We start from the raw sequence: 25,027 nt of genomic DNA on the forward strand, positions 1-25,027 counted from the left end.
CTAATATAAAATTTACGCGCGATTTTTATGTTTTCAGCCTTCTTTTCTAATCTTTTTTAGTACTCCGGTTTAATCAAGCGTTACACAAGGAAGTTTGCTTAACGAGATTCAATATGTTTACATCAGCATGATGCCTCTTAAAGCTCCCAGATCGTTCGTCAAACATTTGTGCTGCATTAAATTAAACTATTCAAACTGTGGTAAGACTATTATGCTTGCTAGTGGGAAAATTTTCGGATTGTCTAATGCATTATGTAATTACATCAAAGAGCGAGAAACTTACTAACAAGAGGGAACTACAGGTACAGGAAACAATAGAATTCTGCAATTATTCGAGATCCTACGAGTCTGAAATGGAAATTGTATATGTATGTTATTACTAAGTCCTATAGAACTGTTACGAATATCATATACATATACGATGGAATAGAATTGATCAAAATGGTCAAAAGTTCGTAATTGGATACGTTTCTGTTTTCTAATTGGAGAATATTCCGACTTTTGTTAGTAGAAAATATTATCTATATATTAATAATAAATCATTATTAACAAGTACAAGGAATTTCATCACGTAACATAATAGTTTAAAGGCTAAAATTAAACCTGCTAACTCAATACCTTAAAATAACGTACCTGATAATAAGATCTGTAATGTGACGATCGTGAAAATTAGCAACAGGTTATTTTAAGATATGAATATTAAATCACGTATAAAAAAATTAAAAAGTTTCTAAGAGAAGCTTTTCAAATTGGAACCTCAACGTTTGCAACATTTGCATGATCAAAACAATGTTCTGCAATACTGATAAGATATGGGGGTTAGGTTGGGGTTAGGTTGGGGTATAGTAAAATAAATCATGATATACATTACACACCAAGTAACCACTATATATACTTATGAATAAATGCAAAGCGACAATACCAGCTGAAACGTAGATTTAATAAACCAAAAATTTAACGAACAGTCAGTTCCAATCTACCAAAAACGCAACACCACCACTTTTCCCACAGGACGTTCAAAAACTGTTTAATCAACGAAACATAATGTCCAACAAACCATGAGTCAGCATGAAAGAAGCGGAGGTCAGCGTTGACTTGTCCCTCACTAATTAATCAGCTTTTGCAGGGGAAGTCGCAAACGCGTATTCGCATTCGAGGGCAAAACAGTCGTGGGTAGTTTCGAGGCACGTTGGGAAGATTCGAGCGCCTCGGGCGCTCTGTCAGCCGCTCTTATAATATAAAGGAACACCGGCTAGGCCCCATAAACGCAGAGCCGTGACGGTGCTTCAGGGCGCAAGCTCGGTATGGGAGAGCTTGCGAGCCATATACTCGACGACCAGCCTTGTTTTCAAATAGTCGTCTAGATTGCGTGGGTACCTCGCGGTCGTTCGACGCAGTATAAACTGGAGGAGATTTCTTGTTCTCCTCGCCGATGTCAACGCACCGCGGGAAGCAATGACATCGAGAAAGATGGATGGAAATGAAAACTCGAGCAGCTCGCGTCGTTATTGACCGGTCTTTTTATCGCTACCGTTTCGAAATCACATCGACCAGACCTTTCGCCGCAAGCGAATCTCGCTTCTATCGATACATATCGAGGATCCCTGCGATATCGCCGTGTGTGATTGCGTTCCAGAACTCTGTAAAACTCGAGTGAATTTTTTTCGGTGAATCTCGTTGAGTCTTGTGCATTTCAATCGAAATTTTTGTCTATGCATCTGCCACGATTTCAAGATTTCAGGTAAAACTTAAATATTTTAAAAATCATGTTTGATGTTGGCTGACTCATGTTTGATCAAAATCATTGTAATTTAGATTGTTCTGAAAGTTTTATGTTTAAAAAAGTTATATTAAGGAGAATGGAGTATAACTGACTTTTTAAAGTGAGAAAGGAAGTGATATTTAGCAAGTTGTACGTGATCGAAGATATTTGACATTTAGTGCAAGTCTCGATAGACTTGAAGGTAGAAGATGCATTCGTGTTTGGAGGATGTGTCGCTGTGCATAGAAGTTTTGTAATTTTCAAAGTTGATATAATGGAAATCGCGTACGTATTTCGTAGCAAGGGTTTAAAGTTTCGCGTTACTCCCGCGATATTCATTCGAACTATAATATTAGAACTATACCCTCAACTTAAGATTTTATCGTTGATTTATGTCGATCATTTTCAGCCAAGTAAACGCTCTTACGTCAAAAGAACGTAATTTTCAAACGCTTAAGAATTGCAAATCAGATATTAACTAATTAATAACAATTAATAACAAACTCATTTAAACCTATCTTTTATTGTTTTAGAAAATGGAACATTTTGGAATTAGTTAAGTCATCATTATTAAACATCTACATTTATATTTGGGATTTTTCTGTGATTGAAATTTATTTCTCAAATTCCGAGATCCAAAGTAAAACATTTCGTAACATCATCGTTGTTAGATATTTATAACTCGAATTTTTCAAATCTCAGGATCCAATATACTACTTCCAGAAAATTTTTTAAATACCACCGTTACGTTAGATCGTCGATAACGCACTATATTTAGCATAGCAAATATATCACGGTATTCGTATGCTAACATCGATAGATCTACTCCTTGAATTCTCTTTGATGTTAACTTAACCATCGCTGAATCGTCTTGTCGTGAGAACTTTCAAGATACCCTACAACGGACCTGTTTATTCAAGCTTGAAAGTTTCCCAGAATCGATATGTATTATTTTCCAATGGTCGTTAAGCGATCGTCTCTTACGCAATAATGGGATTACGAGTATCTAATTGCACGTCATCCGGCGGAGTGCACCTGTTTGCACTAGCGATACACATAACGAAGTTAAAACCCGGTAATTGCTTTAACTGCATTAAGCTTGGTACGCGAATAGCATGGAGCAAAAAAGGCGATGGGAAAAATCTAGGGAAAGAGACTAAAACTATCAGAGTTGAAGATAAAAAGTGATCGATAATTGTTTACGACCGTTCCGGAAGAACGTATACATTCGTTAAAAGTCAAATTGTTTTATTCGACGTTATGGAATTTATAAAATAAAATATCTTTTTTACATGTTCTATTTCACGAATTCATAAATATTTCTCGTTAAAATCATTTAACGACGCACTTTTAACCTTCCTTTCTGTGAATCGACTCGATAATTTCCAAGACTTCTTGGATATTACGAGGATTCGCAGGAACGATGAGTCGAAAATCGATTTTCTGAAAGGCTACCAGACCATCGCGATATGATTCCTTAACGAGAGACCGCGTGTAAGGCTAAATGCCTAGAAGAGAGCTTCCGACAGAGTGAATCGATAGAAAGTTTCCGACGTTTGTATCTGTTCTAGAAAAGCGATTCGAAACTCTGTGAACTTTCCCTTTTCAATGGGGTATTTGACAGTCGAGCGGGCTTGAATTTCGTGGCGATTTCAACTCGATCAACGATTGGTCGAATGAGTGGTATTCGCGGTTTGAGTCGCATGTCAGTCTTGGGACCTTATGTAAAATCAACCACTTTACATAACCAGAAAATCAATGCTCCGCGCGACCTTTCATACTTCTGGTGATATTTTAATCAAGGTCAAATTTTTTGTACTTCGTGTGGAATGTACTTTCGAACGCTGGATCGATCGGTTTATTTAGGAACCTGATATTTGAGAGAAGGTAAACAGTTTCGAATACATATGTCTGACTCAGTTACGTAGAATTCTTGCCAGCGCGCCGGGAACTCTAGGATCGATGAAACGCGGCCCGTATTCTCGAGAAGAATATTTGAACTCGACCGGCAACCTATCGAGACACCTGTTGTGAAGCGGACTCAAGCCTGGAAAATTCAACAGCTGAGGCAACTTCCTTCGAGAAAATTTCATGGCCGTCGGGATCGTAAATTAAATTATATTCTTAAAACGTTCACCACCGTTTGTTTCTACGTGGAAGTAACAAAACCGATAGGTGCAAATAACTACTTCTGTTCCTCGATCTACGGGGAATAAAAATCGATGACGCTAATGAGTCAATATTTCAGTAAATTGTAATAAAACTCTCTTCAATGTTGTAATTGAGAAACTCGGCGAGAAAAACAGTACAAGTGTGCTTAGCGAAAATAAAATCTTTATAAAGTCTTTTTAAATAAGAAATGTGTCTTTGAACATGGTAATATACCGTCTATGTGGTTAATTTATCGGCAAAATAGATAGTATTCATAGAATTCCATCAATTTTATAAATCATAGAAAACCCTTAGAACATTTTTAACCCGTCTTTTCGACTCATACTATTTTTGTGACAAAAGTGCGATGGAAGTACAGAGAACGAAACATAAGATCCCCTTTAATTAGAGGTTCTTGTTCTATATATGTTTTATAAAGTCTACAATTTAATATTCTTTTCTTTATACGTCACTCACCGCCAACTCGCCATCTCATTCATACACCGCAATATAAATCTGTTTATTAGTACGTATAGTAATCGAAAGCGTACAATTTTGTTTTATTAAAGTTTCACTTTATTCACAGCTTTCTCAAATTAAAGATTCTGTCACTCCTATCGCTTTAATTCTCAATTCAAAAAGCGTCTATTCCTCAATCTTCAATCTATTCATATCATTTGTACAGAAATTCGTATCAATCAACGATTGATCGAATAATTGTTCGATCTTTCCTACTAAAATTTAAGTTCATCATCCGTCTTCTTTTAAAAGAGTTTGTCACTTCATCTTTCTCATTGTTCTTTCCAACCCTTCAATCATAAATTTCAAGTAAAATAAAATGCTACAGAAAACTAAAAAATTTTATCATTCGTGTCACTTTACTTTTGATATATTGATTATAAATATCGGAATAAAATTTGTTACAAAATTCTGTCCCTCAAATGTCAATATATTTATTCATCATCACTGAAAGATTCGAATAAATAAAAGTCACACTAACCGATCGCGTTTCTTTTCCAGAAAACTAATATAAACAGGCGTTCTTCAAAGCTTCGCGAACATTGCTTGCCTCGATGAACTGTGATAAAACATGTGCCGATGACAAATAGAGTTTCCTTCTATAAAGAAACGATTTGTGCCGAGCGAGTTGAGAAATCGTCCGGCTTGAAGCAGGTCCGAAGTTGATGAGAAGAGACTTTAGGTTAACCCGTTCAGAAATTACTGTTGGAGCACGGTTTCACGAAGGAAAAGAAGATCTGATTAGCTGCTCGCGATGGGTCGGAAGCACAAACGTCGGCTGATACCGGAACAGGATCGCAGGATATGCGGAAGTATCTGTTTCTGTCAGTTCACCATTGTCATCAGCTGCGTGGCATTGGTTTATCTAAGCGTGGCAATCTATATGCCGTCCCACAGGTAAACGACAAGGCTGCATCGATTAATTGACCAAGGTCGGTAGTAATTAAGTTACGACTCTGCCGGCCTTAATTTCCTAGAGGAGATCTATAACTTGCACTCTATGACCCCAACTTTAACCTTCTATACCAGGAATGTTGTTTATGAGAAAAGAAGTTACTATTCATTACAGTCTTTTTATTTCAAATTAAAAATAATGAATTAGTAATTGCCATAAACAGATTGTTTGTACCTCTTTACAAAATAATTTATCCATTAATTTTACTAATATCGGTAAATTGTTGAGTAACAAATTGCGGATTTAAAAATGTTACTTATACTATTGTTTTAATTTTGCAAAAGGAACAGAGATAAGTAAAAAATGAAGATTTAATGAGCGTAAATGTACAATACAATCGTAAATTACATGGCATTATAGAGCGTTAATAATTTTACATTTGTCCTACGCGGAAAATTACCTCAGAAATCACTAACCATTCAATCCATAACCATCAGAATGTCTGGATATTTATGAATTATAGAGTGTATGTAGCTAAGATCAGGGTAATTTGGAAGAATAATCTGTTACGCAATAATACGGTAGCGAATATAATGATTCCATCTATACAATAGTGTAGACACTGGTGTAGATTCAATTCGAGGAACATCGATAAGTGTATGATCTTTGGAACTCTATAGGTTAAAGGTCAAATCTTAAATCGCGTAAGGTTTCTTAGAATCTTTTCGGTTGTTATGAACTATAAATCATGTAGACGTCCTATTTTTCTCTTTCTTCTTTTTCTTTTTTGATCTAGTTACTTGTATCTGCTTTTGACGTCTGTTCGCATTTTAAAAATATCTTTCAATCATTTGTAATTTTATAAACGAGAGCGATCGATAATAATGCTATATCAACAAATTCATCGGCTTTTATACTCGGTATATCGTATCACATCATGCAAAAACCAAACCACTCGCAGCAAAATATTAACGAACGCGACGCAATTAATTTCCAGAGCCTTTCACGCTGGGATTGATCCGGATCCAGTCATGTGCCAAACCATTAATACCACCTTAGCCAATAATTGCGGCTGGGCAAGTTGCGGGGAGTGGTGCTTGACGAGAACCACAGGATTTTGTCCTCAGATTCACGCAACAGTAAGAAGGAACGGAACCGACATCGTTTTCGAAAACTGCACTAATTTCAGCAGCATATCCTGTCCACAGGTTCGTTACTTATATTTTAATATTCGATGAATCCAAATTTAATGCATTAAGGGCGAAGCATTGAAACAATATCTGGAAATTATGTATTCACGTACTCACATACTGAAAGACACGAATAAAGTAACTTATATATTGATGTGCTAAAGTATAAAAATGTATTACCCTAATAGACATTCTAAAGAAATTCACTATACAAATTGGAGACACAAAGGATATTTTTATGTTTTAAAGGAAAATGTTACGATTATAGTCTTAACGCTATAAAATTGTAAAATCTGCATAAGAAAAGAAATAGCAACGAAAAAGATATTCTTATTAAAAAAAAGTTCTTGACATTCTTTTTTATAACTACAATGTCATAAAGTAGAATTTAATAATATAAATGGACTAAAAAAAAAAGAAATGTCACGTTAACATAGCGTTAGCTCTTAATGGATCACTGTATTTTATATCACTGGTTGATGTAATAAATATCTATAATTATTTTCCCACTTTTGTTATATAAAAATGGAAAAAGGTTTCTGCATCATATAGAATGATTCTATATCTTTCACAAAATTTAATAAAACATAAAAAAGCCGTTGTATGTTTTATGTAAATTTTTATAAAATTTTTGTTCTTGTTTTTAACTTTCTTGAGGTAAATTTATTTCATTATTTTCCATGCAAAAAGATCTTTATATTCCATAAAGCAGAAAAATTTTAATCATATTCGATAAGAAACTAATGATAGACTTAAACTCTGCGGAATAAGCAAGCAAGGGAAATAAGATCGTATATAGCCGGACACGTTTTACGACCAGCTCACACGCTCCTGTAACTCGTATCATATCACAAATTACTTGCAGTAAAAATTGTGCAGATAAGTACTTCATATGCAGCTGAAAGATTATTAACAATTCCATCCAATTGGGCTTTGCAATTAAATATTTCTATAGCCACTTTTATTTAGCTTTACTAAGAACATGCGTACATATATTCTTTACAATATACCTAAATCCTCTATGCACGATAAATTTTATGAGATCGACTAGATATCGTGAAACAAATCACGAACAGCGCTTTAAATCTGCGATAACTTAAATTCACGTAAAATTGAGTTACTGAAACACGTTCTATGTTCCTTAGGACGTAAAAAGCGCATAAGGTAAATCTACATGCCAAGCATCGTCAAACGTTTCCCAATTTTTCACGTAAATATTAGTTTTCCCGCACGATCATCCATGTAGCCACGTATAATAATATCCAGAATACTTCTTCTAGAGGTATAACGTTCCGAACAGGTAAATGACTTTCTGTAACAGGTTGCAGAAGGAGATGCAACGCGGAATAAATTGATCTGAATAACTTTAAAACTACGCGTCCTGCGGGATCGTGCGGAAGAATAAATTTCATGGATTAGGGAGAAATTGCTAAGTGATAAGCAGAATAGATTTCACCATGAACAACAATTTTCCATTATCTTGATCGCCGAGAATCGATGCTTCGCGTTTTTTATTGAAAATGTTACTCTCGATCCTCTCGCCAGATGTTTATTCAACGTCACATTCTTCTTTTCTATCTCTTTGCATTGATTATTTCGTTCGTGATAATTATGAGATAATAATTACTTTATCTCTCATGCCGAACACAACACAATTCCGCTCCTGTTTTGTTCGTCGTTCCATAGATAAACCGGAAATGATTAAATTGCAGACGACAAAAGCCCTAAACTGGCGCCATCGTGATTGCCCGCGAAGATCGCCATTATCAGTGGCTCGACTTCTAGAATTTTATTTCCTCCTTTTTCAACTTCAAAGTCGATTTCGCATAAGCACCACTTGGCGCTTATTGTTCGACCAATCGATTTAATATCCTGTGCGTAATGTACAATGATTTATGGATGAACATTCGAAAATCTTATTTCTCAGAATTTTTGTGCTTCCCAGTCAGGAAAAATCGATAGCTCTTCAAAGGCGAGCCACGTTTTTAATTAACCCGACTAGAACTAGCTCAATGAACATTGCTTTAACCAAATTAAATGAGAAAAATCCGATTACATGGGCGAAAGGCTCCGAGATACAGAAAGAGAGCGTTTTAACGCAACTCTCGCGCTATTTTGCGATCGGAACTTCCGTTAATATAGTCGAAAGTCAGCTAGCCATTTAAAAAAGTTGTTTCCTGAAAAGATCATTCTAGCGAATAAAAGCATAAAAAAAGAAAATATGGCATAGAGCGTAAATGACAGATGAAATTGTTATGTTGATTCGAAAGTCAATTTACTTAAAATTCTTGATCGTGTACATGTGAAATGTATCGAATCACTCGTTTTTATGGCGGAAGTTTTTCGACAAAACCAAGGTCCCATACCAGCGAGGCATAAACGATATTACCGAGTTATGCTAATGTAATGAACATAGCCCGCCGGCCGGTTACTTCGATGCGCTAACCTCGTTACCTGCTACGTAACGCTTTCGATCGGGTTCGTCGTCTTGAATTACTTTCTAATGGCGTGTTCTACTCGCCTGCCACACCTTTTATCGATCATTTTAACCTCACGCATCGTGATTTAAAATAGACCGTTTCAGAAGTTTGTTTCGTTATTTTTGAAAATATAAAAAATGAAAATAAAATTTAGTTTTTCATTAGTTCGTAATTATTTTGTTACATAAAATGATAGTAGATATTTTGGTCGAATATTACATTAAAAGAAAGTAAAACGGAGATTTGCTCCGTTTTCGGTTTTTACACAAATGTAGCTTTTGCGTACGAAAAAATTTGTCTTATTTATCGAACAGCTTGTTTCGAGCATGACAAAAGGTAATGAAGCTAATCTAGAACTGGACGTCAATCATACTGAATTTCTATCCAAGGGGAACGCACGTCAGAAGGTGGAATATAAACGACTCTCAAGGGAACTGCTGTGAAAATAGAGAGAAATGGGTTGTGGGAATTTTATATTTTTAAAACGAACAACCAATCGTCTTTTCCAAAGTTTGATGTGACGACAAGCTAACTAATCGATGATGCCAAATCAGTCAATACCCCAGATGAATCGACGAAGAATTTCTATATTGCAACTTTAAATGTAGTTTTGTTGAATGTAGTTTTCTCTGAGAATTGAAATCAGCAGAGAGACAGCATTCTTTAAATTTCATTTAGTATTAGTTATTAGAGATGTCGAATATTATGAAGTACAATTATAAAAACTACAATAGGGTTAAAATTCTATTATTCAGTATGCTTTATTACGCTTTACTAAAATGTTCACGTAACACACCTCTCTTATTCAAGAGAATTGAAAGAATTTCATGAGTGTAGAACTGATAATTTCCATACATTAGATAAAATTATATGAAAATTATTCTACTTAAATATATGCGGTTCTTCAAAAAACTTACATATGTTCAAAACCTCAACATTTTTTCACCATAGGTATTAGCCTAACAAATCAAAATCTATCTATCAATGTAATCTACTTTCTTCTTTTTCTTTCTACTCAAATTATTTTAATTACTGAAATCTAAGCATTTTCCTGTTTCAGGTGAACATGGCGTCTCTGAAAAAATACAACTGCAACAATGGTAGCGAGTGTAGCGTACTTTCGGGGGTGTTCAACTGCAGCCTTGGCCACTGTGTCAACATAAGTGAGCTGATGTTGTGCCATCACAAGGCTGACGGCATTGTTGTAGACAGCGAGAAGGACAACATGAAACTGAATGGCTTCTTCAGCTGTCAGAACTCGAGATGCACGAAAATCAAAAGCCGCTTCAATTGCGATCGTTATTGCCCGAATATCGCCACGTCAGACGTAAACGTGTTCCTCATGCAGGACGACGACATCATCACTGCAAAATGTGAACGCGGCCTAGCCCTTAACAAAGCAAATGGAAATCTCCTTGGTGTCAGATTAACTACGCCTGAAGAATTTTGGGACGATCGAAATGGAAGTATCGTTGCTAGCTGTTTGGTGGTGAACAAGGAAGCCAACGAAGTAAGGTAAATATTTATCAACGATTATTATTCACAATTAGTTAAACGAAGTTGAAACTTTTATTTCCAATGAAAATAGAAGTTGTTGTGCTTTGTAAAACACAATAATAATATTTTCTTTTCACTTGGCTATTTTGAAGTAAAAGTATTTTATAATTGGTTCTCCCTTATATGAAAAATATCGTATAGCAACAGCGAAACAGTTTTGAGAATGAACAAGTTTCATATCCCAAAAATAATCATTTATGTGGCGAGATTATTGAAATAACGATTAAACTAAATTACTATCGTTAAATATATTTTGGCTGATATCTACCACCATGATCTTATTAGCTTGCTCTGATGTATAAAGTAACAACATCAAAGTAACAAGTTATCAATTTTTCTACTTATATACTTACTATTTCATCATATTTATGTAAAAAACTTTATTTCTCATATAAAAAACCTAAATGAAGTTATTCAACAGAAGAGTGTAAACCAATTCATAATGAAAAGTTGAATTAAATTTAAATCGTTCCTTAGATAAACTATATAGATATGAAAAAGCTATAATGAATGAGCAACTTTGAGGTCAAGTAACAATGAATCAAACTGTTGCATACCCTCGTGCTACTCGTTTAGTCGATACTCTTTAGTGACGTCATTCCGTGACAACTAAGATCTCGAATGCAAATCCGAAGAGAGACTCGTGTAACGGCTTCAAATTAGTTCGAATAAGTTCGAGAACTGTCTGGTGACGTAATTAAGACGTCAGAAAGCAAACAGTCGCGTATATATATATCGTGCCTTCCGATTAATCCGATATCTGGATACATCCATCCCTAATAAATTATTTTTAATTGAATAATCAATTTCATTCATTTACAATTCTATTTAATCAATTTTAAAGAAATATTATGTACATCTACGTTATTTCACATGATTTATTTAATTTCAAAATATAAGTTTAGAAATTAGTTGTATTCAAGACGAAATGTATATTACTGATGTTTATGTATTTATAAGAAATTCAAATGTGAAAAAATGAATATGCGAAAATATATGAAGTATACAACGTGAAGCATTTGGATTTCGATCGAGTGTTTACATGAACATATTGCCTGGTATGTGGTCAAAAAAATAAACCAAGGTTATAGAGAATGGTGACTATTTTCATTATTTATTTGTTTTACTACGTGATCTATAGATACTCGTAATAATAAAATATGCGTAAATATTACATTTTTTTTAAATTATTCAGTATATCAGTCTAGAACAACGCAGTTGGTCGGCTAAAGAAGATCGACGTTCGGTAAACGACTAAACGGTCCGAGCCTTTCGTTCTTCTGTATTTTGGCCGCGTGTATTTTGTTCCTTTTAGTGCCGACGATTCGTGAATTTTCGGAAAGAAGAATCTCGACGTAACAGGAGAAATTACACAATAGACTAACGAAAAGCTGTCTGTCGCGATATTTCTCAGTGATCATAAACCCACACGATAAAGCGACAATCTGCCGTATTTTGCCAAGTCAATATTCGATTCAATCGGCTCTCAGAACGATCTTGGAAACCTCCTATGGAAATTCTTTGGTCGTGAAGCTCGTACAAACATGTTTGCTACCATAAATTATGCTACAATTCATATTCTTAGAACTGTGCTTGCAGATAATCGCGTCATATTTACGCCTCAATTTGCATCAATAGGACTGGTTACCGCTTTCCGAAATTATCTTACACAAATCCGTAAATATAAAATTTTCGATCAAATTAGTGCCATTCGAAGACTTATGTTTCTGAAGGGTCTTCAAACTTAAATCTTAAAGGTTCTAATGCACAGTGGCTCATGGGAATATTTGAACAATTATAAAGACTTGTTATGAATATATTATACCGAGTGTTACACGAAAGATTCTGAAATTTCATTAGTATTGCAGTGAAAGTTAATGAAATTTCAAAATATATCATATGACACGCATAGTATACATATACTATATAACAGCTTTCTATAGTATGTGAACAAATACTTTCGTGAGTCACTTTAAGTATGTAATTGTACTTTTGCATTTCCGTATCATTTACTTATCATGAACACGTGCAGTTTCCATATATCCTGGTTCTTTGGCTCTATAAGACGCCGATAAGGGTATTTCCATGGCAACCATTGATCCTGCGGCTCTACCCACCGATTCATTCCTTATCTTTCCAGCTTTTCTGGCTCGTGTGTTTTCTCCCCGTTTCTTTTATTTCGATACTTCATCTGTACTATTCTTTTATATCTACGAACGCCCACATTAAGGGCGCCAGGCCAAAACGGTCGACGGGTATAAGAACCAGGGAACAATGAGGCAGAATTTTTACACCGAATCATCGAATAAAAACAGTCGTTCCGAAAGATGTCAAGCATTCGCGGTCGGAGTAAGCGAAATTTCTTTCGAAATGTGTTTACGAAGGAACATTTCAACGAGGAAAATGAGGCAACTTGGATAGACTATTCCACTTTGTCAACAACTTGTTTTCTGGGTGAAACATGATACGTGTAAAGATTATTCTATGCAAAATGACATGAGATTTAGAGATACAGAGTATCTAACAAATAGATAATATGATTCGAAAAGGGGTGAATTTATAGAGAATATAGATTCTTGTACAAAACGTGGAACGTTATTTGTTCACACGAAACTTCGATTTCGAATAAGTCGATATTAAAGATTTGTCGATTACAGATGAGCTTACACGTGACCTCGCTTGTACTTACACATATATGTATATTAGTAAATGTCAGTACGAATGGTCTATATTGTTCTTTCAGATCATCACGTTAGATAGCAAAAACTATGTGAATGTAGAACTTTTTTCTGAATGTAGAAATTATTGCAAATAGTTCTACTAACATTATTCTGCTCTGTGTATTACGTTTTTATACGCATTCTTCCCCAACTTATTCCAACATGAAACTCTATGTGAAAAAATGTTAAGAATGTTTTCGAGCAATTTATTATCAAGCTTATACTTTTTAATTTACTAAAAGAAATTTATTAGGAAACTTTCCAATCTTAAAAGAGGAAGTATTTTTCCTACATTTTCTGAAGTGAAAACACAATGGGAAAAATACGTGACGACATTTTAGAACGTCGTTTCGTAAGTCAGGTTTTCGCTATTTTTCCGCAGGACGCAAGATTGCGTGAATGGCACCTTATTAAAGGAGATCCCAGTACCTGAGCCGAGTATCAATTTTACGAGCTTTCTGAATATATATGAAAAGAGCTTACAATACCCTGTGGATCCTACGAATGCCTACGTGCCGGCACAACGATCGCTGACAATTTACAACAGTTCCCGCCTTTATATCAACTTCGAAGGCTGTGTCAACACCCTCAAAGGAGAATGTAAAGATTTTCTCGCTACTCATGGCCGGGATGGCGACAATCAGACGGCACAAAGTCGATACCCCTGTTACTACAATAAGGTATGCTATTTTCTGGAATATCTTATTTTCTTCAAACATTAGCTTTTTCAATTTTCTATTATTTCCCATTTTTCTTTAAAAAAAAAAACATATTGTGCCTTTACACGACTTTCTTAAAAACATTCCATTTCGTAATTCTTTACTTAGCAACGCTTTTAAGAACCTGTTGCTTCAAACTAATGTTTCTGCATGACATTTACTTCTCTAAAACCAAGAAAGAAATTATATGAGAAACGTATAAAGAACGATTCTATAGAAAATTTTCTCAATTTTACAGTAGTATCCCTGTTACTAAAGTAAGAAATGAGTTTTCCTGCCACCATGAAATCTTTTCTAATGTAAATATTCCGCGTGAAAGCTTCGTAAAGTTTTGAAACAAAGGCTCAAGGTGTATAGAAGATGAATTTCATTAGAAAAACACACCAGTGCTTTCAACACCGCCTAATCAACTTTTTAATTGAATCGAACCATCCACCGACTGGTATGTTTTAATACGCTCAAACTTTGATAGAATCGGCATCAAGCGATATGAAACTTTTGGCTAAAGAGGAAAATTGTATTAAGCAACATTGAACAAGAATTACTGTGAATTTTCTTGCAATTAAACTTTTCAAGTATAGATTAACAGGGAAAATGTACCGTTACGTCCTTTGAACATTTCTACGAGTATCTATGGGAATAAAAATATTACGTAATAATTGCTTTGTTTTGTTAAATGCAAGGCGTAAGGTTTAATGAATGACTCAAGTGGAACTGCATCCTAAACAACGCAAACTATTTTTATATTTCTTATCTTTTTATTTCTACAAAAGAGAATACGTTACCGTTGCACTCGTTATTCGGTTTCCTTTAATTGGATCTTCAATGAAATTATTTTGTAGCAGAGAGTTTCGCGCAGCTCTCAACGATCGGCTCCCTCGTCTTCCACTTTCACGAATTAAATTACAGAGTCCAACGAAGCCCGATGCATTTAATTATTCCTTTTTTTCCCGGCATACTTCCGCGCCATGGTTCAAGTAAGCTTCGAGTTATATCCATTTTTAATGGAGAAGCGTGAACCTCTGTTTCGCGCATATTTCGTTATTACTAATCTCGCAATTGTTGATTTATTTTAACGTATTTTGAAACTAGTAATATGGAATAAATCACTGAACATAATGTTTGAGATTATACGAATATCCTAGAAATGTTATGTTTAATTAATGAAAATAACTGAAACATGGTAATGTGAATGTTAATTCAAAATTAATATCAATCAATGTCTTATTTGGAATAAAATTCTCTTTGTAACTAATGGTATTTTGCTATACTGCTGTCTTTTTGATTAAGTTTTCTTTAAGATCGTAAAAAACAATTTCGAAATTTTCGAGAAGATAAGAATTTAATTAACTATTTCGGTATCCTTAAAAAATAAACTTTTACAAGATTTATGAAAAACAATATGTTCAGTTTAATTAAACTTTATTCCGAGAATAATGTTTTCCTTTGAGGAACAAACAAGAAAATAGGGCAAACATAAAAAAGTCAAACCTACAGAGAGAAAATTGTATGAGGAAGCTGTTTTATTTTTCATCAAACATTCGTGTTGATAATTTAAATCCTAAATTTTTTAAGAACCAACCTTCTTCTATCTTCTATCTTCTTCTTCTATCTGCCTTTGCCTTTGCATTGTCAAAACGTCATTTCAATGCTTTTTACACCCTTTCAATAAAGGAATATGAAAAATACATCAAAGAAATCGTAACTACCGATTTATTACGTAGCTGTATTTCAGTATATAGGAGAAATTTATAGATATGTATCACATACATACATATGTGTAGCAATCACATATTATACGTTTGATGTTTCCCTTCAACGTAGGGTAATTAGAGAGTAAATATCGCCTGGAATGATTTATCACTAACAACAAGTGTATGCCTCTATACATCAATTAACATTTGATTAAAAGTTTATGTAATCATTTTATGTAACTAATTACTATTTATGCTACTTATCTATTTAATTTACAGATGAATATATATATATATAGATTATTATATAATTATATAGATTAAAAATAATTCTTAAGTATGATATCCAATGCGTGGCAAGATAGAACAACACGAGATTTTATGGATCTTCCATATAATATATATGTATCCTACAATTTCTTTCCCTATTCTGCAGTTTATTTCACTCAGTCCACGAAAACTACACAGACATTCCCAAGATACGTTCGGTCACGTCCACCTAAAGCCTTGGATCCCTACGCTCCCTCCTCTCACCCTAATCCCAAGCACTCAATACTTCCACTTAACCCTAACACTCAAAACTCAGTTACTTACGATAAACATTCATACAAACCTCGCATTCCTATAAATATTTTTAGGAATACGTTGAGTTACAAATAGTCGGAACACCGCATTAGATTTAAACTCTACATGTTTCAAGCTAGAACTATACCTCAGCAAACACAAGTAGAAAAGATTCCAATCTTCATTCGATATATCATTTCCATGTTTCAAACTGAAAAATCATAATCGAAGCAGATCGCGGGCACGTTATTTCGCATTTATTCCTAACGACGAGCAATCAACAATTACGTAACGTGCCTACTTCCGATATTTCCCGCGCGGCTTCTAACGCCATTTGTTACAGAACAACTCGTTATTAGTCGTGGCACGTTTTGACCTGAATAAGACACGGACGGAATTGCTGATCGCCATCATCGTGCCATCGGGTTTATTCGTCATCAGTCTGACGACGCTCGTTATCATAACGCGATCGGTGCAGGTGGGCGACGATGCGAAGATGCGTTGCCGTTACTGCGTCGACAAGCAGGAGGTCGAGGGCGAGGACGAAGGACTCGTAGAGGCCACACCCTCCTCGTCCCAAGGTCAGGTAAACGAGAACGAGATCAAAAGCATGGCGCTTTAGCAGTTTAAGCCATCCGGGACGAGTACCGTGCTCCGTTACGAAAGAGTGCCATTAATCGACACTGATGAAGCCGAGGACTCATTTTGAACAAAAGGGCAACGTTATATTTTCATTAAAAATTTGCTAGCAGTGAATTAATGAATGTCATGAAGGTAATGTGTTTCAACCTCGAAGTCAAATATATGGTATCTCGCGCATTTTACGACTCGAATAAACAAGAAATCTTGTGAAATCGGTGTAAAGCGATGGTAAAAGTGAGAGAAATTACAGAATTTGCTCTTAAGTAGTCTGATGAACGTTACTTACGGCGATAGAAATAAATTATATTGTTCACCAAGCGAACTTTGTCATTTGTGGAACGAATAAAAAGTGTGTACGTGTATTCCTTTGTGTGAAATCGATTGGCAGTACTAAGAAAGATGTTAAATGTAGAAACATTGAACGTAAATTGTTCTTTGATCGTGTAAATGCTTCAGCTGTATCGCACTGTTTACAAAGTCGATTAAATGCTTTCCGCAAACGATCATCAATTCGATTAATCGTCATATACTTTTGTAAAAAGTATAAAACGGTAAACGGAGGAATAGACGATCGACGACCGAGAGGTTCGTGTTTCATACGGCTTATGTATCGCGTGTTTCCGATCGAGTATGACTGTAAAAAAAGGAGGGAGGAGGGTGATGCGTGTGGATTTATTTGTAATTAATAACATTTTTAAAGACCTAAAAAAAGACTGATTTCCTTTTTTTGCTGAAATATCACCGTTTTTATCTAGCAGATATTATTACCAGTGAAGACGAACAAATTACTCAGTGTTGTTGAGTTCGATTGGAATATAGGTAATTAACGAATTGGTGAATCCAATTGCAATGTACAACACGCGTTGTCTTCGTGCACTTTCCGTAAGAGCGCACAATAATATGTGTTCGAACACAATATTTTATTGTTTTCAATATTATTCGGTCCTCGTAGAAATTTCATCGTTCGTTCGATGTAATGGGAAAACCGGAAGAAATGCTTGGTGCAGCACAAATCAACGGATAATAAATTCATAACTTGTTGAATATATAATAAAATGTTAACGGCCATAATAACGATACCTTTCTCATGACTAAAAAGGTTAAACATTAATGTTTCTAAGAAAACAAAAATTTCTTGTATTAATAATAAATTAAAGTAAATACGAAATAAATTAAACTAAATAATAATTTTTAATTAATAATGATAAATGATATGAAATACGATAGATATATTAAAGCAAGTATTGCTAATTTTTATTCTTGCCTTAATTGCAGAAATTTACGCTTTCTTACTTTTGGATTTTCGTAAAATTATTGGCCGCGAATGTGTCCAAACAAAAGCTTGCGATTAGGATGGATCTTACATCGTCTTCCAGGTGGAAACAAAAGATGAAGGTACAAGGAAAGTAGGAGGTTTAAAAGCCACCCACATTAGTGGCCAAAGTAATTAAATAATCATTTAATCGTATATTTGTATACATTCTACGGATATTTTACACTATGATCGATGCCTTGAATAATTTGTGACTGCTTTGAATAATTGTGTTAACAGAACTATGTTCAATGTATGTATAAAAGTAATGCTTGAAAAATTATGATTAGAGGCCGGTTTTTTAAATATTAGATGCAGAAAATATTCTGTGTCTTTGCTTTCATATTCAGTACAAAATTTTTATCTCCATTTTTAAAAATTGGGATATTTCGAATAACTGAAAGGTTTCTATTGTTCGACTGTTTTTATTCAGCAATTCTTGTTATTTTTACATATCGAATTTTTTATAGCCACTGGGATGTAGTTTGTAATTGGTTCAAAACTAAAATTTCTTTCAAAAACTTTTTGGTATAAAAATAGAACAGATCATTTTGACAACTTTAGCAATGTTTTTCTTAACTATATATGATCATTTGTCGAGTTATATCGCAGATAAAATGATAAATGACACTTCATTGTAAAAGTTAAATGTTAAACACGTTAATAGACGGTAAGATACCTCAATTTGAAATAATGACATAGAATAACGAAGCAGTGTATAAAATTAAAAGTACTCAAATTTTTTCTACAACTAATATGTCATTTAAGAAAGTATCTTTTTGCTTTACCTTCAATAAAGAAAGTCTTTTTAAAACTAAAAAATAAGATTACTAATGAACTACTGAAAGATTTACTTCTAAAAATTAACTCAGAACTTAACATTGTAATTAAAGAAAGAAAGTTCGAATTATTGTAAATGTTCGAAATATTGTTTCATAAAAAACTTAAAGAGTGATTATACACGTGATAAATATTTTCTGACTGTATAGATATAGATATTTCGTAGGAAGGGAAATATGGAGTAAATAGAATGAGAAAAGGCATTATTGTAAACCGGTTAATTGTAAAAAATTCATGTTTCTCCGTGCGCGCGATGATTCAGAGCACGAGCGAAAAATATCGCGATGCTTTCGATGTACAAGGTAGATTAGAAAGAAAAAAACAATTTATTCTGTAGAAGTTATTCGTTAGGTTTCCAGTTTTCGAGCGTACACTAAAGCCGATTTAACCTCGGTTGATCTCGAGTTTCGACTGTCAACGAACGTACACTTATATTTCACAGATGGTGATGTTGTGAACCAAAATGTAGAGTGTAAACGAGTAGAGATTAAATATCGATTTATCAGCGTTACTAGCAAATATTTCATTTCGAACGCTGCGACTGCCTATAAAAAAGTTATGGCATCGTTCGTTTGCGATAAATGCAATTAAAACTTAATCAGAGATTTAGATCTTTTACAAGCTAGCAGTGTTATTCGATTTTTTATGAATTAGCTGAAATGTTTGCTGATCTTGTGTTACAGCCACCAACTTCGATTGTCAATCGTGCTATTATATCTTACAAAAGCTTAAATTTATAGCTATAGAAGGTCTCAAAGATATCACATTCTATTATTATTTCTAATAAACTTTGGATTACTTATAATTCACTGATAGTAACATTATTTTTTTAATAAGATCATTGTAGATATACAAGGTAGAGTATAATCGCAAATGACTAATGCCATTCTCTTGTTAGTATAAAAGTTTTTGTTCATAAGATAAATCTACATAAATATAATAGATTGAACAAGGAACAAGAAATGGTAGTTATGTGAATAAATGTGTCATTCAACAGTTGTTACTTGAAACATATTTATGTAACATAATGAAAGACAATTTACTTGTTGTAATATGTCAATACTCGATTGAGCAGCAAAATTTTAAATCGTTACATTTAATATAAAAACGTTATTCAAAAATAATTGCAATCACTTTTTTCTGAATTTTGATAACAAAGAATAAAAAAATATTTTCTCGACAGTTTCAAGACAACATTTTATTTGAAAAACAATTTTTTGTTTAATGTTTGTGTTCCATAAATGTAGATTACAAGCTATCATATGACATGTAGACAAAAGAAATTGTGTTTTCAATGCATGTAAAATACCGATAGAGCTATACACTATCATATTCGTCATGTTATATGTGCCTTCTTCCGTTTACGCTAAAATTGATAAAATATAATCAATCGTGTCTTCGAATAACGTAACTCTTTCGCTAGAAACTTATACAAATCAAAAACATTCTTACAAAGAAAGTCTTTAGTAACTTCATAGCGAATAATAAAATAAAAGCTTTCATCAATTATAAATTTATACAATCGTCAAATGAATCACATTTCGATTAAAAAAGGGCCAACAGCATTTGTTAAATGTTACCGAATTAAACAGCGAAAGGGTTAACTAACTGCGGCTAAGATGTAACAAATTGAAGAGATCTGTACTTATATGAACAATATATATAAATATAATATATTTATGTTATATCCATTTATTGTCTGAATATATTTGTAATAACATATATGTATGTATGAAACAACGGAACCTACATGTATCATTTATAATAAAATCATTGTTTATCAAATTTCTATATTTTAAAATCTTTCATATTTTACATAATTTCTATTCCTTAAAATCTTTATAGATATATTTCCATTGGAAAGGGTGGGTTTATATAGATTTATACAACAGTTAGAAATATCGTAATATATCCGATAAATTAAGAAACCTAGCATATTTGAAAAGTAAATTACACTTTCGTTATTTTACGTGTGAAGGGCGGTTATTAAAGACACGATTTGTTATGCATTGCATTGGGAAGAAACAAGCGCGCATGTCGAAATACATGCGATCGAAATGCATTTATGCAAAGAAGAGATGACTGAAACAATTAATTTGCATATTAGACGACGATCTATATTTGTAATTGAAATCTCTTTGAGAAGTGAGATCAGTTTCGTTATTCGTTTGATATTGTCTAATCACTTTATGCATTCGTACTTTTTACGAATCACAAATTCTTATTTTTACGTATTACAAATACATGTATCGTAAGAAATACTTTTCAAAAATAAAATTAAAAAGTTACCATTAAAATGACAAGGAATTGTACAAAATAGTGGTGAATTTATTTTAATCTAGTATTTCTTACACGACTAATACATAAATTTTTATATTTTTGATATTTGGATTTGGATTTCACTTTTCATAAAATAAAAATGTAATAAGTAAAGCATCGAAAATAATAGTAGTAGAATTTGTTAGAAATGAATACTCTTAGGAACCGTGTACGATAGCTAAAATTGGAGCACGCATAAAAATCAGTATTATTCTCCTTCTCTTTGCTTATATATTCCCATCACAAACACGTACGTACTCTTCGCATAATTGCGTGTAAATGAAATATTTATTAGGTCTGCATATATTACGGGGTGTCTTTCAATTATACGAATACGAGAATTTTACCTCAATATATCACTTTAATAAATATCCTTTGATCTTTTTTAAACATAATGTAAGCATTGAGAACGACAGTACAATAACGTTGGCATGAGTTGCGTGTCTTATTGTACTTTTAGTCGAGGACACGTTTCAGAGAAGCTACAGAATAAGAAACGATAGAGCAATTACACTTACGATATGTATACTGATAATGATGGTAAGTACTTTTTTCTTTTATGCGATAAATGAACATTTTTTAATTAAACTTCTTCGAAATAAAGAATATTATAACCAGCTATAATACAGAATACTATAAATTAAAAATAAGCAAATTAATATCAATTTTATAAGAACATGTAATAATATAAGATATATAGATTATAATCACTTTTTGTTTTTTAGAATTAAATATGTTTGAAGAAAAAACTATAACCAAACATCTTTATGTTTGGTTATTATTCGTATTTGGTATTAATTCTTTAATTAATATCATGTATAAACCAGGAATAAAAAGTTAATTTGGCTAAATTTTATAAGACGACGTAATAATATAAGAAATTGTAACAACATTTATGTTCATTAATCACCTTGGAATTCACGATTGCTTAAATTTCTATATTTATGAAATTCGATGGTTGAATCTAACATCGATTACTATCCTACTACCTTAATAAAAAGGGAGACAAAGTCGAGTCGACATTAATAGCCATCAGAATTGAAAGTAGGTCGAAATCGAGTACATTCAATGTCGAATCAACGTGCCAACCAATCAAATAATTTTTATTCACACATTTTCCTATAATTCTATAATCGTAAATTGGCTGTATCTTTTTTTGTCGTAAATATACTATGTAGTGTGATGACCTAAATTAAAGAGTATTTTTACACTAGATAAAGTTTAAACCTTACACGAAGGGTTGAAATCATCAGATCGATACACTAATGTAATCAAAGACCTTGACGAAATGTACACACATAACTACGCCCTAACAACAGAGAAATATGGAATTGCTTCTTTCTCTCATCGATCGAAGAATTTTTAATCTCAGGCATAGTCGTTATTTAAGTAATCTAATTAATTTTAGTAATTCTTTTTTTATTAAAGTATAAATAAGTTAGTGATAGAAACAATACTCATTAAATATTTGTATTAAATACTTTTTATTCTCTTACTCATTAATAATGATATTGCTAAATAAAAGAAGCTGCATTTTTTAAAAAGATAGTTTACATAGCTGAAAGGATGACATTCATTCTTTCTGCTTTTTTCGCCCATAATTCTTTTTATCTACCTTAGTCTAGGATTCTTTATTTCATTAGAGATAGTTTCCGAGATTGTATTTAATGCCGTTCTCTTATTATATCAACTGTTGCTTGTAACTATGCAAATAGGAAAACATAAATTTATTAATGACGAGGGATTTCTTATACCAAATGTGATGTATTAAGTTCAATATTTACAATGTCTTAATTTAAGCACCATTGTTTTAAATATTCATCTATCGATTCGAGTTATTATTAAAAGGGATTTTAAGCTCCAAACAGGATTAAGAATTGAAACTTTTTACTACAATTTTCTTATAACGTTAAGAAAGAAGCTTGGAAAAATTCAGTTTGAAAAAATACGATTTCTTTATTCAAAAATAATTTATCGAGCAGATACGAAAAATATAGGAAAAATTAGAAAACTTTATTGTAAAAACTTTCGCTCGTTATCCCTCTACATTACGAAATAACTTATAACAAATAAAAATGATATTCAGTTGCTCATAAATTGCAATTATTATAGAAAGTTTAGTATTACGGATTAAATTACAAAATCTCTATGTATCATTGATTAATTTCAGTAAATTAAAAAACTTATAGAAGAAATTTGTTTGCAAACTGCATGAAACAAACTTGTGTCAAAGATTTAATTCAATATGATAATTTATTTTTTAAAATGTCATATTCTATAGAGAAACAATTTATTTATGAAATATCAATTCGGAAAAAGATAAAATTCATAGAACAATAAAAGGAAATTATGAGAGACAAATTCTATTATTGATAGGTCACAGTTGAATGTACTTTGTAACATAAATGGAAATCACGCAATTATGGCTCTTGATCGATAACAGAAATAGAAGAATCGTTTAACGAGTTTGTTCAACTGGCACGAATATATCCTCTGAACATGAAACTCATGTATTTCTGACAGAACTTCGTTATTTATTGTGTTTGTTAAATTTAATTACGTTTTGATTTATTCCACTTAACCTGTTTTATTTAACTGAAAAAACAAATGTATGCCAGAAGTTCCTTACACTGTTTGCCAAAATTATGACTCCATCGATTCTTTCTAATATATGATTTAAATAAAATAAATTTTTGAATTATCGACAATATGTGGAGCTCAATCAGTCGAATCACATCCAAACAATTTATATTTCTTCTTTTACAAACATGTTAACGAGAAATAAATATGATATGAAAAGGTACCAATTAGATCTCTCACAACATTCGATTTATACTCATTATAATATGAGGTGTGCATCTGAAATGAATTAACCTACTTTAAAAAGGACGTTCAGTAATGGTCGATAATAAAATATATGTTGCTCTATCTGAGTCTTTAAATTGGTAACGACACCGTACCGTTTATACTACGAAGCAAAATGAATGATTGCGTAAAACATAGAAGATAAAATAATTAATATGAACTTTTGATTAATTATTGATTTGAGATATTCCATATATAAAATGATTAATCAGAAAATGAATTTCATGCTCCTTTTTTGTTGGAGTTATTCATAAAATTACCTTTGACACGTAAAGTGACCTAATACATTACATATTCAAATCACAAGTAAGGTATAAGATAAAATTATGACTCCTTTATAACTCCCTTTCAAGTTCTATATTCTGAAATACCAATTGTGCAAAGTATCAGAAGAAACTTTTTATACCGTAGACAGAGATAGGAACGTATATTGGATATTTTTGACACGCAATTTTGGGGATCATCTAACTCCCCTTTCATTCTCGTGTCACATGTTACGTTATTGATTCTATAATATATAGAATAAGGTTATAATCTTCATAATGGTTAAAATAAAAGTTGAATGTAACTATGAAATTATAAATTATAAATTGTTATTTTAGATGACACAAAATTCTGTATTTTTATAGTAGATATGTTATTCATTCTTTATACAGATTGAATAAATGGATGGATGATTGGAGCAGTAATTTGGAACAGAAATTTCAATATTCTTAATTCCATTTCGATTTTAACATGATTTGACTCGATAAATGATTTTATCTTTTAAATTGTTAATAATACGAGAAATATAATATT

The 25,027-nt window shown here is 32.7% G+C and overlaps 1 protein-coding gene across 2 annotated transcripts; it reads left to right on the forward strand.

The window, feature by feature from the left end:
* Nucleotides 1-846: 846 nt before the first annotated feature.
* LOC132910989 (uncharacterized) lies at nt 847-20,830 on the forward strand. 2 transcript variants are annotated; one of them, XM_060967247.1, is made up of 6 exons: nt 847-1,741; nt 4,934-5,329; nt 6,325-6,535; nt 10,058-10,512; nt 13,657-13,954; nt 16,595-20,830. In XM_060967247.1, exons 2-6 carry the CDS (start codon nt 5,187-5,189, stop codon nt 16,871-16,873), a joined length of 1,386 nt encoding a protein of 461 aa, XP_060823230.1. In that variant the 5' UTR covers nt 847-1,741; nt 4,934-5,186; the 3' UTR covers nt 16,874-20,830. The 2 variants fall into 2 exon arrangements, with proteins under 2 accessions (XP_060823230.1, XP_060823233.1); XM_060967250.1 differs by lacking the exon at nt 847-1,741 and having other exon boundaries at nt 5,298-5,364.
* Nucleotides 20,831-25,027: the final 4,197 nt, after the last annotated feature.

Source organism: Bombus pascuorum, chromosome 9 (genome assembly GCF_905332965.1).
Source record: "Bombus pascuorum chromosome 9, iyBomPasc1.1, whole genome shotgun sequence".
NCBI lineage: Eukaryota > Metazoa > Arthropoda > Insecta > Hymenoptera > Apidae > Bombus > Bombus pascuorum.